The sequence below is a fragment of the Cavia porcellus genome, unplaced genomic scaffold, assembly GCF_034190915.1.
Source record: "Cavia porcellus strain 051 isolate PalLab524CR breed Dunkin Hartley unplaced genomic scaffold, mCavPor4.1 scaffold_4, whole genome shotgun sequence".
Lineage (NCBI taxonomy): Eukaryota > Metazoa > Chordata > Mammalia > Rodentia > Caviidae > Cavia > Cavia porcellus.
Window position 1 is genome coordinate 69,324,656 of NW_026947487.1, and position 19,940 is coordinate 69,344,595.

The window sequence follows — 19,940 nt, forward strand, 5'->3', positions numbered from 1 at the left end:
AAGGAAATACCCAACAGTGAAGAGACAGCCTACAGAGAAGGAAAGAAGTTTTGCCAGGTGCTCCTTAGACAAAGGGCTGATACTTACACTGGTGATGGGGAATCTTGTAGTGGTGAAATCCCAAACTGCAACCCACAACTGACTATTTACCGCAAAGCGCCAACACTGTAACTACACTTACTGAGGTTTTAGTTTAGAAAAAAGCAACTCAAACATTATCATCTTTTGTCATAAAAGAAAAAAACAAGTAACAGGCATCCCATAGGTTTGCCACCACTGATGTAGACTATATAAAGAACTCAAAATAATTACACCCCTCAGATTTAAAGCCCACTCAACAAATGTGCATCTGAAACGAATCAAACACTTCTCAGATGAAGAAACATAAATGAGAAAATGTTAAGCATAGTCGGCCATTCGAGATGAGCAGATTCAAACAATACTGATATCTCATTTCTCTCCCAAAAGAATGGCTGTTTTCAAGAAGTCAAATGCTAACAAATGCTGGTGAGGTTGCAGGAGGAAAATAACTTTCATTGTTGGTAGAAGTGTAAACTGATGTAACTACTGTGGAAATCGGGAAACAGATTGTTAAAAAAAAAATTGCATCCGACCCACCATTCTCCTTGTAGGTATCTTCTGAAACAATTCCTGACATCATATTACATGATGCATGCATACCCTTTACCTTCTTGCCTTTATATCTTTTAAGGAAATTTGCTTGCATCCTACCCTTCTGGCCAGGGTTTTGTTTTTTGTCACCATGAGGCACAACCACCGCCTTCCAGTAACACTATGTGAAAATTTATTTATTTATTTATTTTTTGTCTTTTTCATTTTTATCAGTACCAGGGATCGAACTCACGACTGCCTGCTTGCAAGGCAGGCGCTTATGCCGCTGAGCTAAATCCCCAGCCCCATGTGAAAATTTAAAAAATAGTAACAGTCATTAAAAACTGAGGATATGACTGTGATAAATGTAAAATTAATTTTAATACTTTTTAATGCACTAAGATCCAAAACAGTATAATTTCAGCATTATGCTACTCAGAATACTGTATTACTTTTCATGCATTTTTCTCACTAAGTCTCTGAAATCTCACGTGCACTTTACATTCCAAACGTGTTCAGGGCCACTGGTCACTTGTGGCTCCTAACTGCACCCCAGTTATTTGTGAGCCCCCAACATGACCACGCTAGTGTCCTGCAGTCGCCTGGATCAAGGTCGTCCCCACCCTGCCGTTTTCTCTGCATCTCTCAGCTCTGATCTGCCTCTCCCAACTGCTGGTCTGCAACAGCTGTGCGCCTTCTAATGGTTGTCTGTCTTCCTTCCTCTCAGAGCATGAGGGTGCACGAGGAGCAGGAGCCCAGTTCTTTTATCACTGACCATTCAGTAAGGAGCGTGTGTACAGTGAGGCCCTGAAGCATGCTTAGGTACATAGAACACATGGAAAGGCCACTTTAAACCACATGCCAGGAGTAGTGGTGCACCATGTAATCCCAATACTCAGGAGGCTGAGGCAGGAGGATCACCGAGAGTTCAAAGCCACCCTGCCCAACATGGTGAGTTCAGTGCTTCCTGGACCATATAGTGAGACACAGTCTCAAAAACAAACGAACAAACAAAAACAAAATAAAACAAAGGCAAAACAGAAAAACACGGGGTACAGGTATCTTAGCTGGGCTCCATTAGGGACAACCAAGGACAGGCTCCAGAGACAAACTCCAAGTCTTGAAGATGGGTGGCTTGTCAGGGTGAGACAAGCACCATGCAGACTGCCCAGAGTTCCAGCTGGGTTGAGGGACCATGGGATCCAGGGTTACAGAAAAAAAAAACCCTGGCTTTTCAGAAAGACACCTGACCTCTCCAGAAGCCTGCTGGCCTCTGTATTTGACTTTTGCCATTGTTAATGGATCTGTTTTCTGACACTCATGATTGAGTCATGCTATTTTTAGGTCCCAAGACAGACTGGACATTCCAGTGGTGCCTGCAAGGGTGCTGAGGGGAATGGTGTGAGTGGCCACCCCCGGGGGTTGGGTCGGAGTGAGGAGAGGCCAGGGCTGCAAAGGCCCTGGCCTCTGGCCTCCTCCCGTAGCCCATCGCCCAGTGATTGCTGAGGTCTGGTTCATGGTGTGGCTTCTGTGGCAAAGGTGAGCACCGCCCTCTTGCTGTTCAAAACCAGCCAGCCCAGTTTTGCAGAGCTGAGACGAGCACTCCAAGTAGTCCCTGAATAGGGCCCTGAGTTGCCAAGGCGCCTTTGCTTGGCTCCTGCTGCCTACATAGGCCAAGTTCTGGGGATCTGTGGCCATCCCAATTGTCCCAGATTCACTTTTTTTGTTTTTCTTAGTGTTTAACATTTCAGGGTTTTGTTTTGTTTTTTAAAATTGCCCAAGGCTTTTTTTCAACAACTTTTAAGTATCAGTTAATTTTACAATACCTCATTATCTACCTTCGTTTGGAGTCTCAGTTTTGCTTTTTGTGTTGTTCATTTTTTCTTTAGGTTTCATAGGAAGAAAAAAATGATGTATGTTAAGCAGATTTTTAAAAAAATTACTCAAGTTTACTGGGTTAGGAAATGTTAACCGACTGTATACCATTATCTTTAAAAAGATAATCTATATTTTGTATTAGGAAAGATACACATCTCTATATATGTGTGCACATGCACATTCACTAGAGATAAACGTGAGGGTGCAGTAAAGTACAAGAAGGAAAACTGCTCTCATCCCTGGTTTCACTGCCTCTGCCACTCTGTGATCTTTTTATATGTTACACCACTTGTCACATGTGGGGAGGTTCCCCTTCTTGCCTTTTTAATTTTTAAGATCTAGATGTAGTCAAATGTAGTCCTTCATAAAGTTTCTATCATTTTTGACCTTAAAAGTCCTACTCTTACATTCATAAATTGTTGGTGGAATGTAAATTAGTGCCATTATTTTAGGAAACAGTATGGATGTTCCTCAAAAAGTTATAAATATCTGCTGGGGATTTAGCTCAGCAACTCAAGCACTTGCCTTGTAAGTACGAGGTCGTGAGTTTGATCCCTGGTACCGGAAGGAAAAAAAACTTGCATAAAAAGTTAAAAATATCGGATATATTAATTTTTTTCTCCACTGGCAAGCAAACTCACGACCTCGTACTTGCCAGGCAGGCACTGTGCCACTGAGCTATATCCCCAGCCAAAACATTAAAAATAGAGCTCCCTGTGATCTGGCAGTCCTACTCCTGGGTATGTACCCAAAGGAGGTGAAAATCCATATGCCAATTAGAATCTGCACTTGCATTTTTGTGTTAGCAGTATTCACAGTAGCTAAGATATAGAATCCAGCAGGTGGCAAGTGACAGATGAATGTACAGAGGAAATGCAATGTAGATGTGGGGATGGTGGCATGGCCCTGTAATCTCAGCCCTCTGGAAGGCTGAGGCAAAAGTATCCAAAGTTTGAGCCCAGCCTGGGCAACATAAAGATTAAAAGAAGGCTGAGGATATACCTCAGTGTGAAGGCCCTGTGCTCAATCATCAGTACTGAAGAAAGACAGTCAGCAGGGAGAGGAAGGGAGAGGAAGAGAGAGGGGGAAAGTGAGAGAAGGAAGGAAAGGAACAGCATTACACACACTCACCCAGACCTCAGATCACTGAGCCCTAAAAACAAATGAAATCCTGTTGTTTGTGGCAGCGTGGATGTTACTGGAGGACATTACATGAAGTCAAATAAGTCATGTAAGGAATCCAAAAAAGTTGGTATCACAGAAGTTGAGAGTGGAACAGAGATGACCAGAGCCTGGGAAATGTCCAGGGGAGGGGACAGAGAGGAGGGACACTGGGAACAAGGGAGCAGTGGATGGGAGCCAGTCACTTCTAATGTTAGATGGCAGATTGGGTATTTCAGAATAGTTGTTCTGAAATATATACAGTAGAGAGCACTGGGAATGTTCCCCAGCACTAAGAAAGGATAAATGTTTCCAATCACTGGCTGCAGATAAGTAATTAGCCTCGCCTGATTATGACACCCTGTATGTAATGTGGAACCACACTGTGCCCCCATAAATATGTGTCAATTATTATATGTCAATTTAAAAAGGAAATTTGATAGTCATGTTTAGTCTCTTATCGCCCTGTTTTTTCATAGTTAATTTATTTTACTTTTAAAGAGAAAAAAAGACATAACAATGAAGCTAAGTTTCAAAACAGGTTAGTAGGACAGTTGTAATGTTAATACATTGCCTGTTGTTGTCTGATTGTCGTAGTTATTCATAGTGTAAGATGCAGGCAGGATATCTTGTCCAAACAGGATTAGCACAAAATTTTCTTTTCAGTGAACTAAGAGAAACTAGCTATGTAATATCTTAGCTATCCTGTCATATTTAAATTCTTAAAAGTTCTAATTATCTTTCTTGCCATTTAGCAAAGGTAGGAGCCATACTTAAATTTTTAAATTTTGTTCTCTTAGTCTTAACTTATCTCTGAGACAGATTGTATAAAAATATTAAATGTTGAAGACATGATTAAAAAATTTAAAGCTCCATGACTACTGTTTGCATGATTATGGGAGAGCCTCTCCCCTGTTCCATGTCTGGATCACTCTTCCTTGATGGTTGTCTTTTGGACTGGTAGCTTGAAAGGTATTTTTCATAGAATAGAAACAGTGTCACTAGTGGAATAGTTTTTTTTTAACCTTGAACTGCTCAAAAGTTAGAAAAATAGAGAAAAATCTCCCAGCCCAGACGTGGCAGCATGCTTCTAGAACCCGAGCATTCAGGAAAAGCTGAGGCAGGGAGTATGTGGGTGCCAGTCCAGCCTGGGATACGCAGCCTGACCCTGTCCAGAAGAGGGGCCAGGGGAGTCGGAGAAGTTAAGCTGGACTGCTTATAAAAGGTGGTGACCAGGGAGGCACTGCGCCTTGTCAGCACCGGTGGTGGCACCAGCATTCCCTGCCCGGCCATGGGGCTGAGGCTGTGCTGGGGGATAGATGGACTATAGTGCTTAGGGAATGAAGTTTTTATATCCGTCGGCAGATGTTGCCCAAGTGCTCTCTCAAGGCCTCCTCTTTTCTTTCTTCCAATCCTGAAGAAAGCCAACACTGAAAGGTCACTGAGTGTTCTTACGTGTTTGCCAAGAAGGGATTTATAGACGCATGGTCTTTCTTCCCTCTGCCCTTCCTTTCCACTTAAATGCAGGATATAAATTCTTCTTTACAAGTTTTATCAGCCCAGAGATGACCCCAGAGGAATGGAATCTGGCTGTAGACTGCTCCCCATGAGTTCATTTCCCATATATTTTCTGTTTCTGTGTGACAGAAATTTTGAAATTTTAAAACTAACTAGCAGCCTATTATATTGAGACAAGGTATCCTGCCCACCATGTAGCTGGACTGCTAAGCCCAGTTGCTTTACACAGATGTCTGACTTAGGTCAGTCTGACCACATCTAGGTGCACTGTGCTTTCCCTCCTAAAACTGTATTCTATTTTTCTAACATATTCTGAGGACTTTCTACCCAACAAAGGTAATGACTAACTTGAGCCAAGGAAAAGCCACCATGCTTTTAAGCTTTTGTACTTCCTGCTTGAAAAACTTACATAAGCTAAACCCAAAACTGACCCCGGGCTGGTGACTGGGAACTAGTTCCCACCAGCCTGCTGACATAATAAATAACTGCTTTCCAAAGCCTTGATGCGGAGTTCAGTTTGGTACCAGTTCTGTAATATCTGTAAGAAAATGCTTAACTTTATCAACTTAAAAAGAGGAAATGGTCAGTTTTGGTTCATGATTGTGGAGGTTTCAGTCCCTAGTCGGCTGCCTCATTGCTTCTGTGTCTGTGGCTCTGAGGTGCAGCACTGCTGGAAGTGCCTGGTGGGACAGGCAGTCCACCTCCCTGTAGCTGGAAGCAGGGAGGCAGGGCAGGACTGGGGTTCCTTTACCCCTTGGAGGACATACCCCTGATGACCTCACTTCTACCACTCAGCCCCACCTCTTAAAGGTTCTGTCACCTCCCAACAGAGCTGCAGGCTGAGGCTTCAGCCTTTATCTACCACACTTTGGGAAGCCTGGGATTGCATTGCCTCAGCCTCCCGGAGTGCTGGGATTACAGGTGTGTGCTGCTGAACTGGACATGAATTACTTTTGAACTGAGGCTCTGGTGTGATGGAGACTGCTCACCGTATGCACTAGCCTGTTTTGTCTTACCATCTGCCTTGTGCTGCAGTTAGCTGGCCCAACTTCAAACTTCTTGGGTTGAGGAACATTCCATTTCTCCTGGTCTTTGGATGCTAGGCCTCCAGTTGGTGACAAAGAAGAGGTGACAGGAAGTTAGGTCTGGGTGCTGCTTGCACCCTGGCTCTGCCCTTTTGAGTGCTTCCCTCCTCTTTAGGGCTTCCACGTCCATTTCCCTGTGACACGTGTGTCAGCCCAGCCTGTCCTCGCCTGCTGCTGTTCCTTGGAGTCACCTCTGGTGTCATCCCTGCCATGAGCACAGCGTCTGACAGTCAGGAAGGGCATCCTGCGCTGTGCTCCCTGAGCTGAGCCAAACATGGCCATGAACTTTCTTTCCTCAGCAAACTGTGCCAGTCTCCGCTTCCTGCCTGCACATCTGCTAGCATCTCATCACCCAACAGAGGAGCTGTCAGGAGAAAGGGCACTGTTGGTGGCAGTCTCCGTGCTCTCCTGTGGGTTCTTTGAGGACTAGAACCAGGACTTAATTAACACCCTCCATCTTGAGCGTGGCCCCTGTCCTTGTTCTTGATACTGGCTGCGAGTGCTTCCCGGCAGTTAGTGTGTGCCAAGTGCTACAGAGGTATGGGGATTTAATTTTTGTAACAACCTTAGGAGATAAGTTAGGGTCGCCATTTTACAGATGGGGAAACTGAGGGACAAAAGCAATCAGGAAACTCCTTGGTCTAGAGCAAATGTCACAGAAGCCTGGATAGTCTACAAAACCTAGCAGAACTCAACCAATACTTCTATCCAGTGTTCTCAGTTATGTCTTCCAAGGTCTCATGCATGCGAGAAAGGACTCTACTACTGAGCCACATCTCCAATCTTCAGTTACTTCTGTTTTTTAATTTCAAAACATGTCGATCAAGGCAACAATGGTAAATACATTGCACATTGTCATCCTCAAATCATTCACCTGGAGCACAAGACATCTGCATTCAATTGTCCGACCAATATCAGCACAAATCTTTGTCTTTAGTTAACTCAGAAATCCTTTGTCTGAGGTATAACTGTCTTAACTAGTATACACACACACACACACACACACACACACACACACACACATTGTTTCTTTCAGCTTCTCATACTAGTGAGGCAAATAATGTTTACACATGTGTCTGATCTATTTCATTTATGAGTATGGTCTTGAATTGCATCCATTTACCTATAAAAACTGTCCAGTTTATCCTTTTTTATGGCTGAGTAGTACAGCACTGTATAAAAATACCGCATCTTTTTTATCCATTCCTCAGTGGATGGGCATTTAGGTTGTTCTGAGATCTGGCTATTACAAGTAGTTCTACTGTAAACATGGGTGTACATATATCACTATGGTATAATGTTTTTAATTCTTTTGGGAAGATACCCAGAAAGGGCATAGCTGGGTCAGATGGGACCTCCAATTCTATTTTTTTGAGGAATCTCTATACTGATTTCCAGATTGGTTGCACCAGTCAGTCTACACTCCTACCAACAGTGGAGAAGGATTCTTTTTCCCCACAGTCCCACCAGCATTTGGTATTGGTTGATTTCCTGATAATAGACATTCTTTCTGGGGTGAGGTGGAAACTCACTCAATGATGTTTTAATTTGCATTTCTTGAATAACCAACAAAATAAACTTTTTTTACATATTTATTTTCTGTTTGTATTTCTTCATCTGAGAAGTATGTATTTATCTCAGATGCCTGTTTTTGGATTGGATCTTTAAATTTGAGAGGACTGGGGTTTGTTGTTGTTGTTTTAGTTTTTTCTGTGTTCTTGATGATAATCCTTTGTCTGAGGAATAGCTGGCAAACATTTTCTCCCATGTTGTAGGCTATCTCTTCACTCTGTTGGTGGTTTCTCTTGCTGTGCAAAAGCTTTTCAAAAGGATGAGATCTCATCCTTTGTTGATTCTTTGTGTTAGTTCTTGTGCAATTAGAGTTTTATTTATAAAGTCTTTCCCTACAGGCATTGTCTTGAAGAGTTTTAGCTGCTCTTTATCTTCCAGCAGATTTAATGTTCTGTTTTAATATTAAGATCTTTGATCCATTCCAATTTTAACTTAGTGTATGGTGGAAGATAAGGTTCCAGTTTTAATCTTTGGCATGTGTAGAGCTAGTTTTTCCAGCACCATTTATTAAAGAAACTTTCTTCTAGTGAATGTGTTTGGCACCTTTGTCAAAGATAAGGTGGCTTAGTGTGCCTGGAGTTGTCTCCTCCCCCCCCCAGTACCATACTGTTTTTATCATTGTAGCTTTATAATATAATTTCAAGTCATGGATTGGGATACCCCCTATCTTGTCTTTGTTTCCCAGAATTGCCTTTGCTATTCTAGGTCTCTTCTGGTTCAAGATGAATTTTTGGATTGTTGTTTCTAATTCTGTGAGATGTGCTATTGGAATTTTGATTGGTATTGCTTTCAATCTGTATAATAGTTTTGGAAGTGTAGCCATTTTCACTATATTAGTTCTTCCTACTTAAAAGCATGGGATATCTCTCCATTTTCTAATATCCTCTTCAATCTCCTTTTTCAGAGTACTGCAGTTTTTAATTTGGAGGTCTTTTACATCATTTGTTAGGTTGATTCCTAGATATTTCATTTTTTGGGATGCTATGGTGAAAGGTTCTTATACTAATTCTTAAGAGGGAACTGAATAAATGAAGGAATCCAGATGACTAAGGTAAGGATTCATCAATTAGTCAGTTTATTCAGCACCATGTAGGAGTTAGATGCACAGATGTTAATTTTCCAGATAATTAAAATTATACTCTTTGGTGTCCCCCCCCCCCCCCTGCTCCCCAGACAAGGTGTCTTTATGCAGCTTAGCTTGGCTTTGGACTTACCATGAAGCCCAGGCTGGCCTTGTACTCTCGGCCATCCTCTTGCCTCAGCCTGCTGAGTGCTGGGATTACAAAATCTCACGGTTTCCCTGCACTCAGCTGTGGTTTTCATCTCCTAAACTATTTCTGAAATAAACCATCTGTTCTCCTGCCTGATTAAATAATTCATGGGGCATAACTCAGCCATTCTTATAACTAGGGCCATCATTGTGATTAACAAATGTTAAACTATAATCTGAGATTTCATAAATAACAAGGAGCGTGCAGGCACTTTACGGTATGGTTCCCTGGTTACTTTAATAAACCTACAGGTTGTTCCTTAATAGTATGTGTCTGTGATGATAATGAATACGTTCTTCTTGGGGCGTTGGTACCTCCTGCATCTTAGTCCTTTTCACTTCCTCTTTCCTTCCTCTGCCCGCCCTGCCCTCCATCCCTAGAATGACTTATTTTAGTTTTCAACTCTTTTTTTTTTTCTTTTTGAGATGGAGTCTTGCTATGTAGATCCGGCTGGCCTTGAACTCACTATGTAGCCAAGGCTGGCCTCTCATTGATCCTCCTGCCTCAGCCTCCTAAGTGCTGGGATTTCAGGCATTCACCACTATGCTTGGCCTCTGGATGTTTCTTTGGTGTGCTTCTGACAGTTTCTTTGATCATCCCAGTTACAGCAGGGCAGTAACTGGTCTCTGTTGCTCCCAGTCTGCTGCTAGGGCCTTGCTGCTTCTACTGAGGGTTGCTGATCATCTGAGAGAAGATTTAGGTCACTAGATTTGTTGTTGTTGTTACCCAAGTCCCTAATGCGTGTGGTTTCTGTCCAAGTGCTGCCAGAGAGAAACAGTGCTGGGGAAGGGAATATTTAGGTGTCCTGGAGGATTGTGTACCGTTTTGGTGAAGATTCCTTGCCAGCTTTTGGGTCTTCTGAGCAGGAGATGCAGAGCAGGAGGCTGCATCTGCCCATCTTCTTTTCAGGCCAGGGCTCTGGGAAGGCCCTGCCTGTCACATCTTAGGGTGGCAGGTGGAGGACTCCGAGCTGCTGAGGTGGTCAGCCTTGTGAGCTCCTGACACAGTCTGCCTCCCAAAAGGATCACTGTTTTTGTGGTTTTGGAAAACCTCATCTTTGCCTTATTGAAATTTATTGAGTAACTCAGTCAAGTTACAAGATTTAAAGTGGTTGGTGCTTTTGGGTTCAATTTCCCCTTAAAGCTTAGGTTCTTACAGGGTAAGCAATGAAGAAAACATTTTATTTAAAAGTCACCTCTGGAGTCAATACATACAAATATAAATGAAGCAGGCTCCAGGTCTGCAATTATTCAGGCTTCTGGGTTTCCAGGATTTGGGTGAAGAAAACAAACAACCTCATCAAGAGCACTGATGTTTATTTGTTTGTTTGTTTTGAGAGAGTCTCATGATGTAGCCCAGGCTGCCCTCAAACTCTAGTGCCAGGATTACAGGTGTGCGCTACCACATCTGGCAAGGTCAATCCTTTTTCACATTAGCCAGGAACTTGGCAAAGTTGACCTCTGGCCCCTGAGCTTATTTTGGACCTAAAGTCAGGGTGCCATGATTTTAATGTGGTCCTGACACTTCCCAATTGGCCCCTGATCTCCATGTTCTAATCTCTACAAGGACTGGGTTGTGATTCTTGGAGGAGGGGTTTTTTGATGACAAGCAGGAGAAGCTGCTTCTGGCTGGTTTTCACGAGAAGGGAATCTCTTTGAAGGCTCTCAAAGATATGAGCAAACTCAGGACCTTGTGCTTGCCAGGCAGGCACTGTGCCAACCACGCTGTATCCCCAGCCAAGTACTGCATTTTTAAAAGTAAAGAAACTAGTGGTTTATTTTAACAATATATTGTGTTTTACTAATTACACCTAAATAGCATCATTCAAACATATAATCAATATTAAAAAGGTAAGGGGATAACTTTTTCTGGTACTATTTTTGAAATCTGGTCTGTATTTTACACTTAAAATACACCTCAATTCCAGTGAGCCACAATTGAAATCTCAACCCTTACCTGTGGCCAGGGGCTACCATGTCAGAGAAGCCCTTGATGGTACAGGAAGAAGGAGAGGTCACCAGAGGGAGAGATGGGATAGACAGATTGGGGTTTATCGAACACTACTAAGTACCAGATAGGACTAACTTGAAACATTTGATGAACAACAAAAGACCAGCTCGTGTTTTTACTTAGCATATTCATATTTTTTTTATTTTTAATATTTTGGCCCTAATTTTTTTTTTTTTTTTCGTTTTTATTGGTACCGGGGATCGAACTCACGACTGCCTGTTTACAAGGCAGGCGCTTATGCCGCTGAGCTAAATCTCCAGCCCCTTGGCCCTAATTTTGATTTTAATAAATACTGCATAAAATAGTATTTATCTTGGTTAACTGTTAGGTCCTCTTACACTTTACAGTCAAGGTGAGCCCTTATAACATTCACATCCCACCAAGTCCGGATACCAAGTATTTTTAAAAATATGTGTCATTGAGACTGCAGCCCTTCCAGGGGAAGAACCAGTAGTGTCTCCTGAGATCCACACCATGTTGGAACTGAGGACACTGTGAAAACAAATGACCATTCTGCCTCCCTGCTTAGCAGTAGTGAACCTACTGCTACATGGCCTAGAGTCAAATATCCCACTTCCCCTATCTCCGCCCCCCCGCCCCCCTCCCCCCGCCCATTAGCAAATGGGAACCAGAAATCTGAGCATCTCCTGGGAGGCTGACCACAGCAAATAAGGGGGACTTCCTTCTATCATTTCTTTGAAGGCAAATATTTTTATTACTGTTTTGCTCTTTTCTGATTAATGGTACTGCTCTATTCAATATTCTGTTTTGATAAGTTCTATAGTGTTCTATATTTCATCTCATTTTGATATACGGGATTGAAAGAACAACTATTATAAAGATAACAAAATATACCGTGATACCTATTACTGTTATCCCGGTAACCTGCTGTGAAGTTCAGTACCAATTTCACTGTACGATCTTAGTTGGCTTTATTCTGACTTGTTCTGTTGTATACTTTCAAAATAAAATTTAAAAAAATGTGTTATTGTTGTTAATTGATATAATTATATACTTTTATGGGGTGTAGTGAGACATTTCAGTATGTTTATGTAATTTATAGTGATCAGATTGGGGTAATTGGCATTTATCAGTTCTTTGAGTTGGGAACATTGAAAACCCTTTCTGCTAGCTCTTTTGAAATATTTAATTATTGGTGTCAACCACAGCTATCCTGCCATGTTATGCCAAGTGCTTTCTGAGAGACTTCTAGGACCTCGTCTAGAGGAACTAACTGAACAGAACTGGACTGTATGTCAGAAACCAGAATGAACTCTTCTTTGTTGTCTTTTTGAGACAGGGTCTCTCTATGTGTTCAGGCTGGCCTTGAGCTCACTTTGTAGCCCAGGCTGGTCTCGAACTCACAACAATCCTCCTGCCTCAGCCTCCTGAGTGCTGGGATTACCAGAGTGAACTCTTCTAATTTGCTAAGCCTTGGTCCTTGGTTATGTTTCAGATGAATTTTCAACTGAATTCAAGTTAGAAATAAAATGATGCTGGTAAACACTCTGAAATTTAAACCAAATCTATGAACTGATAAGAACACTGAAAGTATTTCAGGACCAAACCACAGCCCAGGAGAGAGTTCAATGGCTTTGATTCCCTAACTTGTGTACCTCCTTGACTGGGAGAAAAAGAGCAAAAACAACAGTTTCCTGAGAAGACTCCAGGCCAGTTTTCCTTTCCACAGTTTAGCATGCTGTCTGGATCATAAAGGCTTGGTGTCTGAAATCTCTGAATGTGATTACTATGTGGGAATGTTGTATTGAAAGAGGTAACTTTGATACTGAAAAAAGGAGACATATTATTCTCAAATAAAGTATTTTTTCTTTTAGGGAAATCAGAAACAAGGCAAATATTCAGTTTGGAGACAATGGAACAACAATATCTGCTGTTAGCAACAAGACGTATGTTTTTGAGAGAAACCAATCTGTTGGAGACCCTAAAGTTGATTTAATTAGAACATTAAATATTCCTGCATTGGTAAGTAGGAATTCTAGAATCATTTTGATATTATTTAATATTATTTGTGGAGGTTAGAGGAAAAGGCAAGGTAATCAATGCTCTTACTTTAGGAGCTATTATGTTATTCAAAATATACATACATAAAAAAGAAAAGTGCACGGGGGATGCCGGATTTAGCTCAGCAGCATATGCACCTGCTTAGCAAGCGCGAGGTTGTGAGTTCGATCCCTGGTAAAAAGAAAAAAAAGAAAAATGCACGTTTTCCCCTCCTTTCATTGAGAACCATATTTTTTCCTGAGATCTACCAGTTTTTCCCAATGACATTAAAATGCAGTTTTTCATTTGTTTGCACAATTTCTTATGTGTAGAAAATTAGCATTTGTGCCTATACATGGGGATTTTTGGTAGCTTGTAATTGAAAACGTTTTTGCCTTTTTGTCTCACAAATTGTAGCAGTAGCCTTTTCCTGTCACGTCTTAGTTCAGATTTCTATTTCCTCCTTTCCCTGATAATGACACCTACCTGGAAAACAATCCGCCTTGAAAACTCAGCTCAAAACCGCTGCCCGGTCAGCCTCTCCCTGCCCACCTGCAGCAAGCACTGTCTTGCCCCGTGGCTCGTCTGTGAGGCAGGTAAAGCCAGGACTCGCTGATCGGGGCTGGCGTTAGTGATTTCTAGTTTTCCACGCTGATTTTTTTTCTGGTTAGGTCTTATTTTCGGGAAAGCAGAGGTTGTCTTTTAAATTCTCAAAATATATGCATTGATTTCTTCCTTTCAAATAGCCTAGCCTGGGCTGCTATTAGAGCCCACCCTGCCTTTAGAGCCCACCCTGCCTTCCCCGCACCGGGGAAGACACATCCTGTACTAGCCTGAGAACCCCGAAACGTTCTCAGCTTCCCGCACCTCTTTGGCGGCTGCCGCCTCAGTTCTGACCCCGCGGCGGCCCAAGGTGACTCAGGGACGGAGAACACCGTCTCCCAGGGCTGCGGAGCCCATGCCAGGCCCAGAGCTCCGGCCCAGCCCAGGGGAAGGGCGCCACCTCGTGGCCACCAATGCCAGCGCGGTCTAAAGAGCTCCTGCCTGGTCTGCGCGCGGGGGGGGGGGGGGGACCGGACGGGACACAGGACACGGGGGACACCCCCCACCCCCACCCCCGCCGCAGATACAGAAGCGGAGCTCTGGCTTCCAAAATGACAGAGCAAGGGCAGTGACCCGAGAGCCTTATTCGCCCCCATTTGCAGCCAAAGAGCAGCAGGATGGCTGTTTTTGCCAGGGGCCCCTGCAGAGCGGGGGCGCGGGCGGGCACGGGCTGAGCGAGCCCCACAGCGACGCCTTGTCCGCAGACGGCCATGGAGTGGACGCGGAACGCGCTGCTCCGGGACATCATCGAGGCCGTGCTCAGGACCTACGAAGAGAAGCTCTTCATCACCCGCCCCGTGCACGAGCTGCTCTGGGGCTACAAGGACCAGCTCCTGTCGCTCATCCACCCGTTCAGACCCGACATCTCCCCCTATTTTGGCCTGTTCTACGAGGTGAGTGGGGAGGCCCGTCCTGGCCTGGAGAGCTGGAGGTTTGCTGCACGGGTAGGTGGGGGCGGTGGGGCACCCAGTGCTGGGCAGCGGGGTCACCGCGAGTTCAAGGCCGGCCTGAAATGCTGAGTGAGACCCTGTCTCAAAAACCATGGGGAGAGGGGTGTTCCTGGAAAGGGTGGGGGAGCCCTAGTAAAATGGACAGTTGAGAAGTTGGTAATAGGCCAAATTAACTCCAGGAAGAAAGTGTTAGATTAGGGGTACACTCTGCGATTGCCAGTAGTTTGCTTATCTTTGAATTTATAGTTACTAGCTGGGTTAATCGTGTACATCTGTAGTCGCAGCACTTGGGAGGCTGAAGCAGGAGGATCACAAGTTTTTGCCCACCATGGGCAATACAGTGACTTAGTGAGACCCTGTCTCAGAATTAAAAATAAATAAATAAAAGTGCTGAGAATACCACTCAGTGTGGAAGCCCTGGGTTAAATCCCCAATATCACAAAAACAAATACATAAAAATTTAGAATAATCATTGTCAGGATCTGCCTGTCCCAGGATCCTGTTCTGAACACATAGTTCCTCTGTGGTAGATGGCAGTCATTCCTTGCCTTCAAGGGTACAAACTTTAGACGCTGTTCAAACAAAAATAAGTAAGAAATTTGAGACATTGCTTCTGTGAGAGTGGGTGGGCCTCAGTGTGGGTGGAGTCCTGAGTGTGAAGACCCCCCCAACCCGAAAGCCCGCAGTCCTGCTCCAGGTCTCCTAGAAAGTCCCAGTCCGCTGGAGCAAGAGCTTCAGGGCTCTGGGGAGCCACAGGTTTTTGTGAAGCTGTGCCTGGACCTTCCCTCTAGAAGTAAGTTCAGGGGCTTCCCCTAGAGAGAGTCCAGGCTTCCCTCAATGTACACTCTGTCCCCCAGCTTTTGCCTGCCCTTCTAATACCTCAGTATTTCTCAGATAATTTTCAGCTTGCTTTTTGGTTTTCACATCGTTGAACTCATCAGACTTACAACTTTCGGGTCTGGGAGACGAGCATCGCTGCTCCTGTAATAATATAGTGACCCAATAGTGAAAACAAACTTAAATTCTTTCCATGATTCTGGATGAGAACTGATTCAAATGCATGGTCAGGTTCAATGTTAACCTTAGGGGGAAATTTGATTTTGTTCTTACCCAATTAAGTTTGTGAACAGGATGAAGGAAAGAATTAAATGCATGAGCCAAAGTACCGCTCTGTGTGTATGTGTGTGTGCCGATGTGAGCACACACTGAATAAGAGCTCTCTCCAAAGTTAGCCCTTCTCCTCCTGCTTCCCCTGCATTCCACTGGAGGTGGCGCTCTGGGCCTCCTTTGCCTTCTTGGCTTGTGTCTTTGGCTTTCCTGTACTCTGCCTGTCAGCTCTTTCTCCCTCTGGAGGGCTCCAGGGCCACCTGTGCCTTCTGCGTGCCTTTCCATATCTGGTTTTGATTTTCTCCACCCCTGTCCTTGAAACTGCTGCCCAGGGAGGTTTTAATCCCAGTCAGGGTTAGCTAGAAAACTGATGAGGTCCCTACCTCATTCTCTCCCTGCTTACAGACCCCTGCCCCTACCTAACCACACCATTTCATGTGGTTGGAAGGGTTTCCTGCAGTAATTCATGCAAGATTTTAGAACCAATGCTGAGTGTTACACAGTTGTTTCTCCCTTAATGACCTACCTGTTTAACAACTGTTGGATTTATGATCGAGGGGCACTGTTGTTTCAATTACAACTCACCACTTGGACTTTTTGTGTGTGTGCTTTTGAGACAGGGTCTTGCTATGCACATCAGGCTGGCCTTGAGCTCTCTTTGTTGCCCAGGCTGGTCTCAAACTTAATAAGGATCCTCCTGCTTTAGCCTCTGGAGTGCAGGGATTATAGGTGTGTGCCACCAAACCTGACTTTTTTTGTAGAGTTTTATACTTCTTGTTTATAGAGCTTAAAACAATATACCTTTGTACAATATACCTTGTTTATACAGTACTGTAATTTTTGCTCATAGTACCATAGTTTTATGTTGTTATATATTACAGTACTATTTGTAAGAGTCATGCAAATAGTCCTCAACGTGCACTCTGGCCCCGGCCCTGTCTCAGTATTTCTCAGATAATTTTCTCTGTGTTGCTTGCTTTTTTGTTTGACGTCACTGAACTCATCAGATTTATAACTGTCATGTCTGGGGGATGGACATTGCTGTTCCTGAAATAATACAGTGCAGAGTCATCAAGTTGGAGTTTCCTTTGACCATTTCTTTGTTCTGAATATTGTAATGTACATGCTATGTATAGCTCCTCATTTAGTGACCAAGTCAATTAATGACCTAGTTGCTGAAATGGAACTTGGTCATTCAGTGAAGAATGACTGTATTCAATGTTTATGTCTATTACTTTCTTATAAAGGAACTAGTACCTGTACTATTTCCCAGAAATTATAGCATGTGATGAATTTCTAGGTTGCAGTCTTATAGAGAATTCCTTCTCCAGGAAGTTTTATTTTCTACTCTTAAACTTTTATACTAACTGGAAGAGGCCCACACACCTGCTTTTTTTTTTCTTTCTGTTTTTTTGAGACAGAGTTTTGGAACTCAGGATCCTCCTGCCTCAGCCTCCCCCTGGTGACTGACAAGCATGCCCCACACACCCAGCTCTATCACTCACATTTTGAGAGTAATTTCCTTTGAAGTTAATTGATTGTAGGTATTTATGATATCTGCTAAACACTTTCACAACAACTCCTAGACTGCTGTTTGTTTAAGCAGCCTCGCATGCTTCCTAGAGAAGGTGATAAAAATTAACTACCATAGTTACTTTAAAGTATCACATTTATTCATTTTCAGAAAAATGGAACTAATGATGGAGATTATGTTTTCTTAACCGGAGAAGACAGTTATCTTAACTTTACAAAGATCGTGGAGTGGAATGGAAAAACGTAAGTCTAATGATTTACAATTTTTTGTTTTTCATTTAGAATAATATGCACTAAGAAAATTTCACATTTCTTGGATGAAAATGTATAAATACATAAATATTCTTTTATTATTGTGTAAATCAAGGTGGGGTAATAATACTGTACAAATTAAACAATATGATTTGTAGGCTTATCAGGCAGTAGTTACAAGCCCTTGAAGTCTCACGTGTTTGGGGAAAGCGGGAGGATTCCCAATCTCTCCTTTTTTTTTGAGACAGGGTCTTGCTGTGCAGTTCAGGCTGGTCTTGAACTCATTTTGTAGACGATATTGGCTTTGAACTCAAGGTGATCCTCCGGCTTTAGCCTCCTAAATTCTGATACTACAAGTGTGTACCACCACCCCCAACCTAGATCATGGTTGTAGTTTGTTAGTGCATTTTTCTGTAAAATTGAGTTTGAGTTTAGCATTATAGCATTTCAAAAGCATTTTTTATTTTAATAATAGAATTTATCAACTGTCAGTTTAGTATTATAGCATTTCTTTTTTTTTTTTTTTTTTTTTTTTATTTAAAAGGAAAAAGAGAAAAACACAAAACAAACCAAAGCGGCGTAAGGGTACACGCAATACAGAACTACAAAACAAAACAAAACAAAACAAAACAAAAAACCATAACAGTAAGAAATTACCTGCTAGTAGATTACACACTATTTTCTTGAAAATAGTTCCTCAAATCACAGTATCAAAGAACACAAGGTGGACATTCAAACAGGGAGACTGCAAACAGCTGTGTTCAATGTTCCAAAAACATTGATAAAGTCAGCTATTTAACACCCCCAAACACACTTGCTGTTATATCCGTTAGAGCTCCTTTTCTTTTTTTTTTTTTCCCTCTCTTTTTTACAACAAAATTTACACATCTTGGATTTTATTACTCCTTAGTGCTTATTACTTTCTTGGGGGGGGGCAAGAATACAGTCAAATATGGCAAAACAAAGCTATCAGTCAATACCAAGGATAGACGTAGCACATGGTGTAGAACAGAGTACAAGTTTATCAACAATGGTTATCAACGTTGTCCCTTGTTTCCTTAAAAAGAATTGTCTATCTTATTAGATATTATAAAGTTGGACAAAACAGTAGAGAACAAGACCAATAAAACTTAGGCATTGTAAACATTACAGGACTTCCAAAGAAGACAATAGTCAAACCAGAATGGGTATCTTAGTGAATCTTATTGTCTTCAAAGTAGTTGCCTATGTCTTCAAACTTGATACTATCATATAGAATGGAACAGAGTCTAATCAGTCAAAACAAGATCGTGGGAGTACTACAGGACTTCAAAACAAGTTAATAGGAAATCGAAAAGAGTTACTATTTATATATCCTAATTTTTTTGAATTTTTTCTTTAATTAAGACAAACATAAGAAATGACTAAATAATTTTTTTTTGAAACAATAAGGGGGAGATTGAGATAAAACAGGACATAACAATATAACAATAGAGGTCACAGCATGACTGTTTCTTCACCACCTTATAACCTGACTTAATAGTAGTTACCATAGTGTCTTTTTCCTTGAAATATTTGGGTAAAACTTCATATACTCTAGCTTCAAATATTTTCATATCAAGAAGCCCAGAATAAAGCCTTTCTAATTAATGAGTGAAAACTTTATAAGGCTTCAAGGCCACCTAATGGGGAATCATGATTACCACATATTTTTATATATTTGAATCATTACTTACATTAGGGAAACTATTCGGTATTCACACATGCGAGATTGATTTATTTCACTTATGAGTATGGTCTCAAGCTGTGCCCATTTATTGATAAATATCTCAATGTGATCCTTCTTTATAGCTGAATAATACTCCATTGTATAGAAATACCACAACTTTTTTATCCATTCCTCAGTTGATGGGCACTTGGGTTGTTTCCAAGATCTGGCGATTACAAATTGTGCTGCTATAAACATAGGTGCACATATATCACTGTGGTATGATGCTTTCAGTTCTTCTGGGAATATGCCTAGAAGTGGAATAGCTGGAATAAATGGGATTTCCAGTCCCAACTTTTTGAGAAATCTCCAGACAGATCTCCACAAAGGCTGTACCAGTCTACACTCCCACCAGCAGTGCAGGAGAGTTCCTTTTTCCCCACAGCCTCTCCAGCATTTGTTGTCGGTTTTCTTGATCCTGGCCATTCTTTCAGGAGTGAGATGGTATCTCAGTGTGGTTTTAATTTGCATTTCTCTAATGACCAATGATGATGAGCATTTTTTCATGTATTTATTTGCCATTTGCATTTCTTCATCTGAGAAGTGCGTATTCATCTCAGATGCCCATTTTTGGATTGGATCTTTATTATAGCATTTCAAAAGTATTTTTTATTTTAATAATAGAATTTATCAACTGTCA

At 42.2% G+C, this 19,940-nt stretch overlaps 1 protein-coding gene across 1 annotated transcript in view; it reads left to right on the top strand.

Annotated features, from left to right (window-relative positions):
• Scarb2 (scavenger receptor class B member 2) overlaps window positions 1-19,940 on the top strand; it is a 69,920-nt gene that overhangs the window by 30,306 nt on the left and 19,674 nt on the right. The window contains exons 3-5 of the mRNA XM_063247242.1: window positions 12,943-13,090; window positions 14,416-14,604; window positions 17,453-17,544. Coding sequence (XP_063103312.1) covers window positions 12,943-13,090; window positions 14,416-14,604; window positions 17,453-17,544 — 429 coding nt within the window. The remainder of the gene's footprint in view (window positions 1-12,942; window positions 13,091-14,415; window positions 14,605-17,452; window positions 17,545-19,940) is intronic.